Source organism: Lynx canadensis, chromosome D1 (genome assembly GCF_007474595.2).
Source record: "Lynx canadensis isolate LIC74 chromosome D1, mLynCan4.pri.v2, whole genome shotgun sequence".
NCBI lineage: Eukaryota > Metazoa > Chordata > Mammalia > Carnivora > Felidae > Lynx > Lynx canadensis.
The window spans coordinates 16,643,643-16,657,271 of NC_044312.2; the positions used below are offsets into that span (position 1 = coordinate 16,643,643).

At 41.9% G+C, this 13,629-nt stretch overlaps 1 protein-coding gene and 1 non-coding gene across 2 annotated transcripts in view; both read left to right on the forward strand.

The window, feature by feature from the left end:
- CBL (Cbl proto-oncogene) overlaps positions 1-13,629 on the forward strand; it is an 86,449-nt gene that overhangs the window by 60,273 nt on the left and 12,547 nt on the right. The window contains 3 exon segments of the mRNA XM_030332564.1: positions 5,734-5,865; positions 6,012-6,389; positions 8,110-8,204. Of these exon segments, the coding sequence (XP_030188424.1) occupies positions 5,734-5,865; positions 6,012-6,389; positions 8,110-8,204 (605 nt within the window).
- Positions 7,489-7,618, forward strand: LOC115526643. Its single transcript, XR_003972692.1, has one exon. It is a non-coding gene; the product is annotated as a small nucleolar RNA SNORA19 (small nucleolar RNA).

Consider the following 13,629-nt stretch of genomic DNA (forward strand, 5'->3'; position numbering starts at 1 on the left):
GGTTTTTTGAAGTGGACAGGTTTTTTTTGAAGTTTTGGCCTCTTAAAACAGGCTCTTTGGTTCCATTTTAAGAGATTAATTTGGCCTCTAAAGCAGTTTTATATTCTTACATAAATTTCTGTGTGTTCATTCATGAAAATCTATTCGTAACTCCTGGAATATTAGGGAAGCTGAATAAAAGGATAAAGAGGTGAACTTTCATGGATGTATTTATTTGAAATTAAAATTACCCCTTTATGAAATTTTATAGATGAGTAATACTGTGGAGAAATAGGCATCACATTCAGTGTTGATGTGGGTACAGATTAGCCCATCTTTTTGGAGGACAGTTTGACATCTATCAAAATGTATAATGTTTAAACTAGCAATTTCAGTTTTAGCGATTTATCCTGAATGGGACACCTGGGTGGCTCAGCCAGTTGAATGTCCGACTTGTGTATTCCGCTCAGGTCGTGATCCCAGGGTCGTGGGATCAAGCCCCACGTTGAGCTCTTTGCTCAGTGTGGAGCCTGCTTAAGATTCTTTCTCTTTCCTCCTCCCCTGCTTGCACGAGTGCTCTCTCTCTCTCTCTCAAATTAAAAAAAAAGAAAAGAAAAGAAATAGATAAGCACACAAAGATGTGGATGTAGTTATTCTTACAGCATTATCTGCAACAATGAAAAATCAGAATGAATTCACATGTCCAGCAGTAAGAAATTACGATACATCCATGTGCTTGTATTCTATGGCTGCTGTAACAAACGACTGCAAATTTGGCAGCTGAAAACAACACAAACTATTGTTACCGTTTCCAAGAAGGTGGGAAGTGCAACACACGTGCCGTCAAGCTAAAATCAGGCTGTCAGCAGGTCTGTAGTTCTGTCTGTAGGCTCTAGGGAAAGATCCATTTCCTTTCTTATTTGGATTTGGCAGAGTTTAGTTCCTTGCCAGTTGTAGGATCAAGATCCCTGTGTCTTTGCTGGCTGTCAGCTCGTGCTCTTCCCACCTTCCAGTGGTCAGCTGCATTCTTTGGATCCTGGACTCCTTTCCTCCTCCTCCTGCCTTATCTCTCAGAGGTTCTCTGCTTTTAAGGACTCTTGGGATTAGATGGGCCCATGCTGATAATCCAGGGTAATTCCCCCATCTCAAGATCCACACCCTTAATCATACCAGCAAAGTTCCTTATACCAAGGAAAGTAAGGTATCCACAGTTGCTGGGTTTTAGGGTGTGCATGAACATCTTCGGGCTGGGGGACAGGGAATCCTCATTCTGGCTACCACAGTCCACATAGTGGAATCCTCTGCAGAAGGAGTTCAGTGTACATACACTTCAGTGGAAAGCTGTCTCGTGTATATATCTATATATAGATTTTAAAGTTTATTTATTTTGAGAGAGAAGGAGAGAATGTGAGCATGGAAGGGGCAGAGAGAGAGAGAATCCCAAGCAGGTTCTTCGGTATTATCACAGAGCCCCATACAAGGCTCCATCCCGTGAACTGTGAGATCATGATCTGAGCCGAAACCAACCAAGCCACCCAGGTGCCCCTAATGTATATTGTTTTTAAAATAACTGTATACTGGGGCGCCTGGGTGGTGCAGTCGGTTAAGCGTCCGACTTCAGCCAGGCCACGATCTCGCGGTCCGTGAGTTCGAGCCCCGCGTCGGGCTCTGGGCTGATGGCTCAGAGCCTGGAGCCTGTTTCCGATTCTGTGTCTCCCTCTCTCTCTGCCCCTCCCCCGTTCATGCTCTGTCTCTCTCTGTCCCAAAAATAAATAAACGTTGAAAAAAAAAATAAAAAAAAATAAAATAAAATAACTGTATACTATATATAGTGTCACCTTATTTTGTAAAAAAAAAAAAAAAAATTGCTTGTAAAAAATTTTCTTAATGTGATCTGTATGAATAATTTTAAATTTATTCATTTAAATAAAAGTATAAATAGGGGCGCCTGGGTGGCGCAGTCGGTTAAGCGTCCGACTTCAGCCAGGTCACGATCTCGCGGTCCGTGAGTTCGAGCCCCGCGTCGGGCTCTGGGCTGATGGCTCAGAGCCTGGAGCCTGTTTCCGATTCTGTGTCTCCCTCTCTCTCTGCCCCTCCCCTGCTTGTGCTCTGTCTCTCTCTCTCTCTCTCAAAAATAAACACACATTTAAAAAAAAAAAAAAAAAAGTATAAATAAAAAGTACACTGTAAGAATTCAAATCAAGAAAAAACAGCTTCGTGTATTATCAGTTGGCTATTCCATAATTTATTTATAGTCTTTCCTGTTTTAAAAAAGATTTTATTTTTAATTAATCTCTACACCGAACATGGGGCTTGACCTCACGACCCTGCGATCAAGAGTTAGATGTTCCACCAACTGAACCAGGTGCCTCAGTTTATGTAGTCTCTCTCTCCCTTTTTTTTTATTTCTTTATTTTTGAGGAAGAGTGTGTGAGCACGTGAAGGGCAGAGAGAGACGGAAAGAGAGACAATCCCAGGCAGGCTCTGTGCTGTCATTGTGGAGCCTAGGTTGGGGCTTGAACTCAGGAACCGTGAGACCATGACCTGAGCCAAACCAAGAGTTGGATGCTTAACTGACTGAGCCACCCAAGCGCCCCCAATTTACTTAGTCTCTCAATGAACATTTTGTATTATTTCGAGACTTTTTATGCAGGCTGGTGTTCTCTTGCAAGTCTGTCTGTATGATAAATTTCAAGCGGTGGGATTGCTGAATGAAAGTGAATGTACATTTAGACTCTTTGATGGAGGAAAAGGTACAGTTAGGGGAGAGGCACAGGGGAGTTTCACAGAGACAGTGCTGTTGCATTTCTTAGATGTACTTACGTAGGTGTTTATTCTTTGCATTTGTATGAATAAAATATTTTACGAAAATATTTAATTTTTTTTGTGTAGATACTAAAATTTATCCCCGGTTTTTTTGTTGTAAAATCACTCCCAAAGGTAAATGAGACTAGGAGAGTGCCTGTTTCATCATGTCCTGGGTAGCTGCTGTTTTTTGTTGCTGTTTTATTTTGATTCATTTTTAATACAGTGGATCTACTTACTACAAAATCCAAATGATAAATGCGTGTGGATTTTCTGGTAAGTGTAAAAGAATTGCTAGAAGGCTGACAGAAACCTTGGCTCCCTGCTTCCACCGCCCTCCCTTCAGCTCCTCTGTGTGCCCACTCAGATTTGTTAGTTCTTGAACCCTTCATACCATCTACTTACACTGCTTTCTTTTGCCTCCTCAGTAGTAGTCTCTGTTCACTTCAGGTGTTGTAGAAAAGGGTTTATTATCTCCCTCCTTCCTCCACCATATCTCCCTATTACATTTGAGTGGTTTGGGGCCAAATCACTATTCGGTGTGTAAGGATTTTGCTCCCTGACTGTCCAAGTAATACGCGACGATGCAATTGCTGTTGTTTTCTCACATGACCTTCTGCTCTTCTTGGGATAATCGCTTTATTTTTATTTCCTTAGTTTTCCGTCTGTACCTGTCATTGCCAAGGCTTACCAAGCTGGTCCGATAGCCTCTTAATTCTCTGAATACAGTACGTAGTATATAATATAGTGTAGGACCATATGAGAGTCTTTCACGTTCCAGCCCCAGCCTGGACTTTCTGGGGGTGCTGCAACCAGCCCCTGGAGCCTTCCTCTCACCCCCGTGAAACCTCCCTGTCGCTCCTTTCTGTGGAAGTGCCTGTGAAACACGTCTCCCATGTTCCCTCTTTCTTGCTTTACTTCCTTGTGTGGGTGGAGTATCTCTTCCAAAAGGTGAGAGGTAAAATTTTTGAGACGTTTGATACCTTACAGTGTCTTTGTTCAACCTTCAGACGGACTGGTTACAGAATAGTAGGTTGAAAAAGACTCAACTCTCAATGGTTACGGCTTCACTTCGCTTGTAGGTTCTAGTTTGCCGTTTGGTGTCCCATTTCCCTGTCCCCAAGAAACTTTTAGGTTATTTTCCTTATCCTTAATTCCTTGAAAATGTAAGGGCCTTTTTGGTTTATTTATTTGCTTGTTTGTTGTGGGTTTTTTCCTTCATTGGGCTAACTGTGCAGTAAAACCTTCCTATGGATATTTGTGTCCGTTAGGTCTCAGAAACATTCTTGTTTCATTTCTCTGATAATTTCTCCCCTGTGTTTTTCTCCTTTTCTGGAACTTTCATAGATGTTGAGATAAAAGAACACTGCAAGGATCAGTTGTGATGGTGAGACATGAATTAAAGAGTATGATTAGCTCAACCTCTGCACTTCAGGAATGAGAACGAGGATAGATGGCGAGAGGGGTTGAAATAGGCTGGCTCAGCCGGTGCAACGAGTGACTCTTGGGGTTGTGAGTTCAAGCCCCATGTGGGGTGTAGAGATCACTTAAAAATAAATCTTCAAGGCAGAGAGGGCCTTTCAGATTGGGAAACAACTTGAACAAAGGTGAGGAGGTAGGAATTCCTGAGTTGAGACATTGGGAAAGTGAGTTAGTGTTGGATGGTGTTTTGAGCGACTGCATATTGAAGGATGGCTAAGCTGGTAATGGTGAGCAAAAGGATTTGGCGAGATAAGAAACCAGAAGTTGGGAGAATTGCTAGAAGCTGGCTTTAATAAATCGGGTCTGGGATTGGTGAGCAGAACGAAAAGGCACATAAAGATACGAGACTCTTCCATGGAGAAATCCGGATACAGCGACTGGCTAGAAACTAACGGAGAAGTGAGAATTAGCCTGACTAATAACTTCTCACTTTCTTAACCCTTGAGGTGCCTGGCTGCTCCAGCTGCATCGCTCGCGCACCACTGAGTCGGAGCCGGAGCCCCGTTTCCTTAGGCATGAGTACAGCAGGTAGCTGATGAGGGCTTTCTTTGCCCTCGTTTACAAACCACTCAGCATTAATGGCAGGACTAAGGGTGTGAACGTTTTTTTTGTTTTTTGTTTTTGTCATTTTCTGTAAGTGCTTGTAATACATATTTGCCCATATTCCATCTGTATTGCTTCCTGGAAGGGAACACAAATGCCAAGTAGCATTTTGTATGAATTATGCATCTCTTTTGATCGCTTACCTGGAAACGCTTATCAGCTACTCGTCACCCTGCGATAGGCACAGACATGTATTGCTTCGACCAGTTTGGCACCTCATATTTTAAGAACACAGATTGATAAAAAATATTAATCCCTCTGCATTACTGAATTGAAATAACTGGTTTCTTCAGAAGGACGCAAGATGCTTTTTAGCAATCCTGTTGGTTGTTTTCCTCTTAAAACACCTTTATTTATTTATTTATTTATTTATTTATTTATTTATTTATTTATTTATTTATATATTTATTTCTATCATAACAACCCATGGAGAATTTATCATCTTTGATCTCTTTCATTGTCCTGTGCCCTTAAATGTTTTTTTTCCCAGGTGACTTGTTGAAAGGTTAACGTCTGCTCCTTTCTTTTTTATATGGGCTCGTATTTGTAACCTCGAAAAGATTTTTGTCTCTCCAGGTGAGGATGTGGAAAATTGTAACACTTGTTTTCGGATGTAAACTAAGAAGCTTTTTGTAGCACAGCCATTTTTAGATCCTTGCCTGTAACTTGCATCTGTATGGTGTTTCTGTGATTGAGAGCGCCCTCTTATGGTGACACAGAACTAATTCAGGAAGGCTGAGCCATTGGCTGTTCTGTTCTAGTCAGTGTTCATCTAGCACTTGCTGTCTACAGCTTTCGGAGGAGTTGAAAGATGCCACTCCCTCAAAACAAGAATAACCTATTAGGAAATTTTATTTGTGTCAGGTGGAACGGCCTCCCTCTCCATTTTCAGTGGCCCCGCAAGCCTCCCTTCCCCCGGTGCCACCGCGACTTGACCTTCTGCAACAGCGGGTGTCTATTCCTTCAAGTGCTTCTGGGCTTGGAAGTGCTTCTAAGGTAAGACGTTATCCGTTTCTATGGTTTTCTGATTCGTTGTTGTGGATTAGTGGGCTTTGTGTGTGTGTGGTGGTGGTTGTTGAGTGTTTTGTTGTTGTTTTTGATTAGTGGGTTTTGATTGATTTGCTTTCATCCTGCGTCCACAGGCAGCTTCTGGCTCCCTTCATAAGGACAAACCATTACCGATACCTCCCACACTTCGAGATCTTCCACCACCGCCCCCTCCAGACCGGCCATACTCTGTTGGAGCAGAAAGCCGGCCTCAGAGACGCCCCTTGCCTTGCACACCAGGCGACTGTCCGTCCAGGGACAAACTGCCCCCTGTTCCCTCTAGCCGCCTTGGGGAATCATGGCTGCCTCGGCCGATCCCCAAAGTACCAGTGGTCGCTCCAAACGCTGGTGACCCCTGGACAGGTAGAGAATTAACCAACCGGCACTCACTTCCATTTTCATTGCCCTCACAAATGGAGCCCAGAACAGATGTGCCTAGGCTTGGAAGCACATTCAGTGTGGATACCTCCGTGGTGAGTCCTGCTTTTGAAATTATTTAGCCTGTTAACAAATATTTGTGGATGGCATTTCATGGGTCGCACTTTTGTCTACGTTTTGTGTAGGATTCAGAAATAATAAAACGTAATCCCTACCCTCAGAAGTATATATACCCTCAAGAAGTGTATTAATAGATCAGATAAGGCATGTTTGTAAATACTGCAATATGTATGTGGGTGCGTGCGTATGTGTGTATATATGTAGGTATGGCTGGATTCGTGTAGTGTAAATAGAAAACACTTCAGTTTTGGAGAAAGGAGAGGTTATTTCCAAATAGAGCAATCATGAGGGCTTTATGGAACGAATGGCATCTGAATTTGAAGTGTTCTTTCCCAAGTGGATAGTTTTAAGGTCAGAGCCACAGTGACACAAATGCTTGAGGTGTGTTGTGGGATTAGAAGTAGGTTAATATGAGTGGAGCAGAAGGTTTGTGTATCGGAGTGGGGAAAAGGTCATGAAAGGAGCGTTAATACTAGATTAGAGGACCTTGAAACTCCCATCAAGGCCAAAAGAATTTGAATTTATTTGGTAGGAAATGAGCGTCTGAAGGTTTTAAGTCAGTGGAGTGACACGAGCAAAATGATGGTTTCAAGAGGTGCATGTAGTAGCATTATGTACAATAGATTGCTAAAAGGATAGATTGAAAAAAGGCTAGTAGTTCATTGAATAAGCATGAGAAAGAGGTCCAGACCTGGGCGTGGGGAGGTGTATCTGTTTTTGGGGGGTTCGTTTATGTATGTACTCAACAAGAAATCTTACCCTTAGAAAGTTTACATTCTGGTGGAGTAAAGACAAAATAAACTCGGTAAGTTAATGAAACACAGGATGTTGGGTGCTGATGAGTGCTGTGGAGGAAAATAGCTCAAAACGGAGTTGTAGGGATAGCTGGAGTCGGGCTGAGGGGTACGTGGAGGGATGGGGTACAGTTCTGAGCAAAGACCTGGAGCCCGCTCTGCTGATTCTCAGGGAGACCATTCCAGGATGAAGGGGAAGCCAGTGAGTTTGGGAGAGTCTGAGGAATCACAAAGGGGCTTATAGAGCTGATGCTAAGTAAGCAAGAGAGAGAATGGTCTAGTGCACATTTCATTACCCCGTGTTCTCTTGTATATGCGAGCGGTGTTACTTCTTGTGTGCTGTACGGATAGTTGAAGGTTAATTAGCAGTATAACTAAGTAGTAATGCTGGCAGTCTCCTTCAGACAAATAAAAAGAGAGAATGGTCTGTGAGTAGTGAAGCTGAGGAATGCTGTGGCCCTTAAATGAACTGCATATTTCTTGGTTGCAAGAGAAGGGGGAGAGTGGCTTACATTTAAGTGGCATCTGTGTGATAGGCAGTCTAATTAGAATAAGTTAGACTGGACTTTCTGGTGGCATCATTGTAGACAGAGGTACAGATATTTAAAATTAGAAATGGTATTTGTGGAGACAGCCAATTTCCTCAAATCTAGAATTGAAACCATAAACCCCATCTCCTTGGCTCTTTTTAGATCTCTGTCTTCCTAACCCTTACATTTAGACTTTCTTCAGAGCCTGAAAGCAGTCCTACTTTTGGTGGGATGCAATAACCCGTAAGCACAGCGTTGAGAGTGAGGTGTGTGTCTGTGTTACTGTTCTTGTTATTTTGAATAAGTTAAATAAATAAGAGGAGATACTGAGCTGTGTTAAGAAGGTTCTTTTTCACCACTTTTCTTTCCAGAATATGAATAACAGCCCATTAGCAGGTTCAGAGTTTGAGCACCCCAAAATCAAACCTTCTGCGTCTGCCAGTGCCATTTATTCTCTGGCTGCCAGGTAAGTACTAAAGCTGTATTTCAATTTTTTTTTTTTAAACATTTACTTATTTTTGAGGGAGAAAGAGAGAGAGAGAGAGAGAGAGAGAACGAACACACAACAGGGGAAGGGCAGAGAGAGACTGAGACACAGAATCTGAATCAGGCTCCAGGCTCTGAGCTGTCAGCACTGAGCCTGATGTGGGGCTCGAACTCACGAACTGCGAGATCATGACCCGAGCTGAAGTTGGACGCTTAACCGACTGAGCCACCGAGGTGCCCCTAAAGCTGTATTTCACTGTGGAGTTGGTACTGTTAAAACAGCTCACTCACGGAATTTAGAAAACCCACAGGAGTATAAAGAAAATAAAAATTGATCTGTATTTGTATCAATTCAGAATTATTATATTTTCTGTTTTGGACTAATTTTTTTTCTCTGTGCATGTTCTCTGTCTTATTGGGCTTAACAATTTTATTCATCTTCTCAAAGAAGCAGTCTGGTTTTGTTGACTTTTGTAAAAACAATTCTTTTCTTAATTCTTACCATTTTTAATTTTAATTCTTAATTCTTTGGTGTCCTTTTGTGTGTGTGGCAAAAAAACACATGAACTGTACCATCTTTTTATAAGCGTACAGTTCAGCAGTATTAAATACATTCACTGTATTAAGTACATTATTAGTATTAAATATTAAATTAACTACATTCACAACCATCACAACCATCCATGCTCATAACTCTTCATCTCGTAAAACGGAAACTCTGTACCTGGTAAATAGTAGCTCCCCATCCTTCCCTCCCACAGCCCCTTGCAGCCACCGTTATACTTTATGATTTTGACCACTCTACCACCTGTATAAGTGAAACCATGCAGTATTTGTCTTTTTGTGATTTAACTCACTTATCATCACGTCCTCATTCATGTTGTACAGTATTGCATAATTGCCTTCGTCTTTAAGGCTGAATAATATTCCCCTTGTATGCAGTACCCACCCCACCCTGTGCCTTATCTGCAGGGGGTGCATTTCAAGACCCCCAGTGAATGCCTGAAACCAAGGATAGTACCGAAACGTGTGTATGCTATGTTTTTTCTCTACATACATACATGATGAAGTTTGATTTATAAATTAGGCACAGTAAGAGATTATCGACAATAACTGATCATAAACCAGGACAATTACAACAGTATGCTGTGATACAAGTGCGTGACTGTGGTCTTTCTCCGAATACCGTACTGTACTCACCCTTCTTGGGGTGATGTGAGATGGTAAAATGCCCATGTGACGAGATGAAGTGAGGTGAGCGACGTAGGCACCGTGACGTAGTGTTAGGCCCCTATTGACCTTCATCAGGAGGAGGATCATCTGCTTCCAGACCGCAATTGACCGGGGAAGTCAAACCACAGAAAATAAAATTGCAGATAAAGGGTGACTGCTGGACCACATTTTGCCTATCCGTTCATCGGTGGACGGACACTTGGATCGCTTCCACGTTTCAGCTGTTGGCGAAGAGTTTGCCGTGAGCGTGGGGGAACAAGTACCCCCCAGGGCCCTGCTTCCAGTTCTTGTGAATATATACCCAGAAGTCGTATTCCTGGATCATAGGATAATTCTTTCTTTAATTTTTTTGAGACCCTATTACACCATTTCCTGCAGCAGCTCTTGTACCATTTTACATCCCCACCAACAGTGCACAAGGATTCCCGTTTCTCCACATTCTTGCCAACCCCTGGTATTTTGGGGGTTTTTTGATGGTAGTCATTCTAATGAGGTGGTGTCTCATAGTTTTGATTTGCATTTCCCTAATGGTTAGTGATATTGAGCATCTTTTGATGGTTTATTGGTCATTCACATATCCTCTTTGGAAAAATGTCTATTTAAGACATTTGATCATTTTTAATTTTTTATTTATTTAAAAAAAATTTTTTTTAACGTTTATTTATTTTTGAGACAGAGAGAGACAGAGCGTGAACAGGGGAGGGTCAGAGAGAGAGGGAGACACAGAATCCGAAGCAGGCTCCAGGCTCTGAGCTGTCAGCACAGAGCCCGACGTGGGGCTCAGATTCACGGACCGCGAGATCATGACCTGAGCTGAAGTCGGACGCTTAACCGACTGAACCACCCAGGCGCCCCGACTCGTTTGTAATTTTTAAAATTTTGCTTATTTATTTTGAGAAAGAGAGAGCACAAGCAGGAGAGGGGGAGAGAGAAGGAATCCCAGGCTCCTTGTGCTTGACAGCACAGGAGCTCGAACCCAGTGAACTGTGAGATCTTGTCGTGAGCTGAAACCATCTGAGCCACCCAGGCACCTGCCTGTTTTTTAATTGGATTGTTTGTCCTTTCATTGTTGTCGTCAGGTTTTATAAGTTCTCTCTATATCCTGAATGTTAATCCTTTATCAGATGTGATTTGTGAGTAATTCCCTTCCATTCTGTGGGTTGCTATTTTATGGTGGATAGTTTTTCGATGCATAAAATATTTTAACATTTTTATTATGTGGGGCATCCAGCTGGCTCAGTTGGTGGAGCATGTGACTCTTGATTTCAGAGTTGTAGGTTCGACCCCCATGTTGGGTGTAGAAATTACTTAAAAAAAAAAAATTGGTTGGGGGGGTGGTGTCTGGGTAGCTCAGTCAGTTAAGCATCCAACTTAGCTCAGGTCATGATCTCATGATTTGTGACTTTGAGCCCTGCATCGGGCTCTGTGTCTGGAGCCTGCTTCAGATCCTGTCTCCCTCTCTTTCTCTGCCCCTCCCCTTCTCACGCTCTGTCTCTCAAAACAAATAAATTTGTTAAAAAGAAAAAAAAATTAAAAAGTACAGTTACAAACCATTGCTTTCTTTCAGCTTTTTAAGAATACCCCATTGTTTCTGTTGGAACATTAGCTCTCAGGCTAATGTTGCTTCTTTACAGGTAGTGTTTCTTTGCATGACTACTTAAGACCTCTTTGTCTTTGGATGCCAGTGCCGTTACTATAATACTTCTAAATAGTTTTCTTTATTCTTCTTAAGGTTTGTAGAGCTTATTGATTTTATGATTTCATGTTTTAAAACCTGTTTTAGAAAATTTCAAGCCACTCTTTCTTAAAATAGACTGAACACTGCCATCTCCTTCCCTTCTCCTTCTGTGACCACAGTTACCTGAATGTCCCTCCTTTTTGACCGTGCCTCATACAGCTCTTAGGCTCTCTGCTGTTTTCCTTTCCTCTCTTTACTTTGATCTCAATAGTTTCTACTCTATTCCGGTTTCCTGATCTTCTCTTTTACAGTTTCTAACCTGCCCTGAATCCATCTGTTCAGTTTGTATTTTCAGATACTGTGTTTTAAGGTTCTGGAATTTCCACGTGATTTTTATTTTTATTTATTTTTAAAAAAAAAATTTTTTTTTAACGTTTTATTTATTTTTGAGACAGAGACAGAGCATGAACGGGGGAGGGTCAGAGAGAGAGGGAGACACAGAATCCAAAACAGGCTCCAGGCTCTGAGCTGTCAGCACAGAGCCCGACGTGGGGCTCGAACTCCCGGACCGTGAGATCATGACCTGAGCCGAAGTCGGACGCTTAACCGACTGAGCCACCCAGGCGCCCCTCCACGTGATTTTTAAAAATGTACGGATTCTAATTTTCTAATAAAATTCTCCATTTGTCTTTTTGTTACTGAACACGTGAAGAGTAATCTTTCAAAGGCCGTATCTGTGAACTCCAGCTTTGTCTCTCCAGGGTAGTGAGATAACCAAAGTATCAGTTGAGCCCTTCAGTTACTACCGTCTGCTCAGTTTCTCAGAATCTGCTGGCCTCTAGACACAGTTCAGAGGTTAGCTGCAGCTCCAGGGAAAACTATAGCAGGATTTCACACCTACTTCTCCCCTGTGCCCTTCTCTGGGATTTTTGGCCGCCCGTGTCTTGGCCATCGTGGAACCCCAAATTTCTAGTCCCTTTCTCCCTAGCCTGTTGAAACTGCCTTCACAGCTCAAGTTCAGAACCCCTGTATAGGGCTGGCTTTAAGGTATCCTGAGTCTTGGCCCCTTGAGTCTTGGCTGCCAGGCCACTCTCCAGTGCGTCCTTTCGTTTGTATTTCATCCTGCTTGTATAGCTGTTTCAGGCAGTTAGATGATGTTTGCGACTGGTCGTGTCTGTAGACATGTAAAGTGTACGTATGTTTTAAATCAAGGTATGGTTTTAAAGTCTCCCTTTTCTTCACCTTAGCCTTTTATTTTGGGCATTTCTCCCTATCATTAAAAAAGTTCTTTAACAATCCAGTGTGTATAGCAGCATTATTAACAGTAGCCAAACTAGGAAGAGAGCCTAAATGTCCATCACCTGATGAATGGATAAAGAAGATGTGGTAGTACATATACAACGGAATACTACTCAGCCATCAAAAAGAATGAAATCTTGCCATTTGCAACAATGTGGATGGAGCTAGAATGTATTCTGCTAAGCAAGATAAGCCAATCAGAAAGACAAATACCATATGATTTCACTTATATGTGGAATTTAAGAAACAAAGCAGGTGAACATATGGAAGGGGGGAGGTAAGAGGAGGGGGAAACAAACCACAAGAGACTCTTAACGATAGAGAACAAACTGAGGATTGATGGAGGGAGGTGGGTGGCAGATGGGCTAGATGTGCAATGGGCATTAAAGAGGGCACTTGTGATGAGCACTGCATGTTGCATGTAAGTGATGAATCACTGAATTCTCCTGAAACCAATATTGCAACATATGTTAACTAAAATTAAAAAAAAAAAAAAAAAAAGGTTTTTCAAAATAGTCACTTTTAATGGTTATATAGTATCATATAACATTACATATTTAACCATTGCCCTGTTGGATATTTATTTTGTATAAAACCTCTTACCATAATAAATTTGCTTCATTGAACATCTTCACGTAACCAGAGATACATCCAAAGTAGAATTACCAGGACAAGAGATTGTGAGTGTTTTGATGTATTGCCAAGATACTTAATGAGGAAGGAAGTGCAGTTGTATACTTTTATTAACATCATCAACAAAAAGATTCTAATAATTGGGGCGCCTGGGTGGCGCAGTCGGTTAAGCGTCCGACTTCAGCCAGGTCGCGATCTCGCGGTCCGGGAGTTCGAGCCCCGCGTCAGGCTCTGGGCTGATGGCTCGGAGCCTGGAGCCTGTTTCCGATTCTGTGTCTCCCTCTCTCTCTGCCCCTCCCCCGTTCATGCTCTGTCTCTCTCTGTCTTAAAAATAAATAAACGTTGGAAAAAAAAAATTAAAAAAAAAAAAAAGATTCTAATAATTTAAAAAGTTTTTGCTTGCACCTTTAATGACCTTTTTCTCTCTATGGAAGTAATATGCTAAAGAATATTTAGAAAATAGAGATATGTGACACTGAAGAAATGAAAGTTATCCATAATCTTAACACCTAGGTTCAGACAGTGGTTAGCAATTTGAATATCTTCGTTGCCATTCTATGTG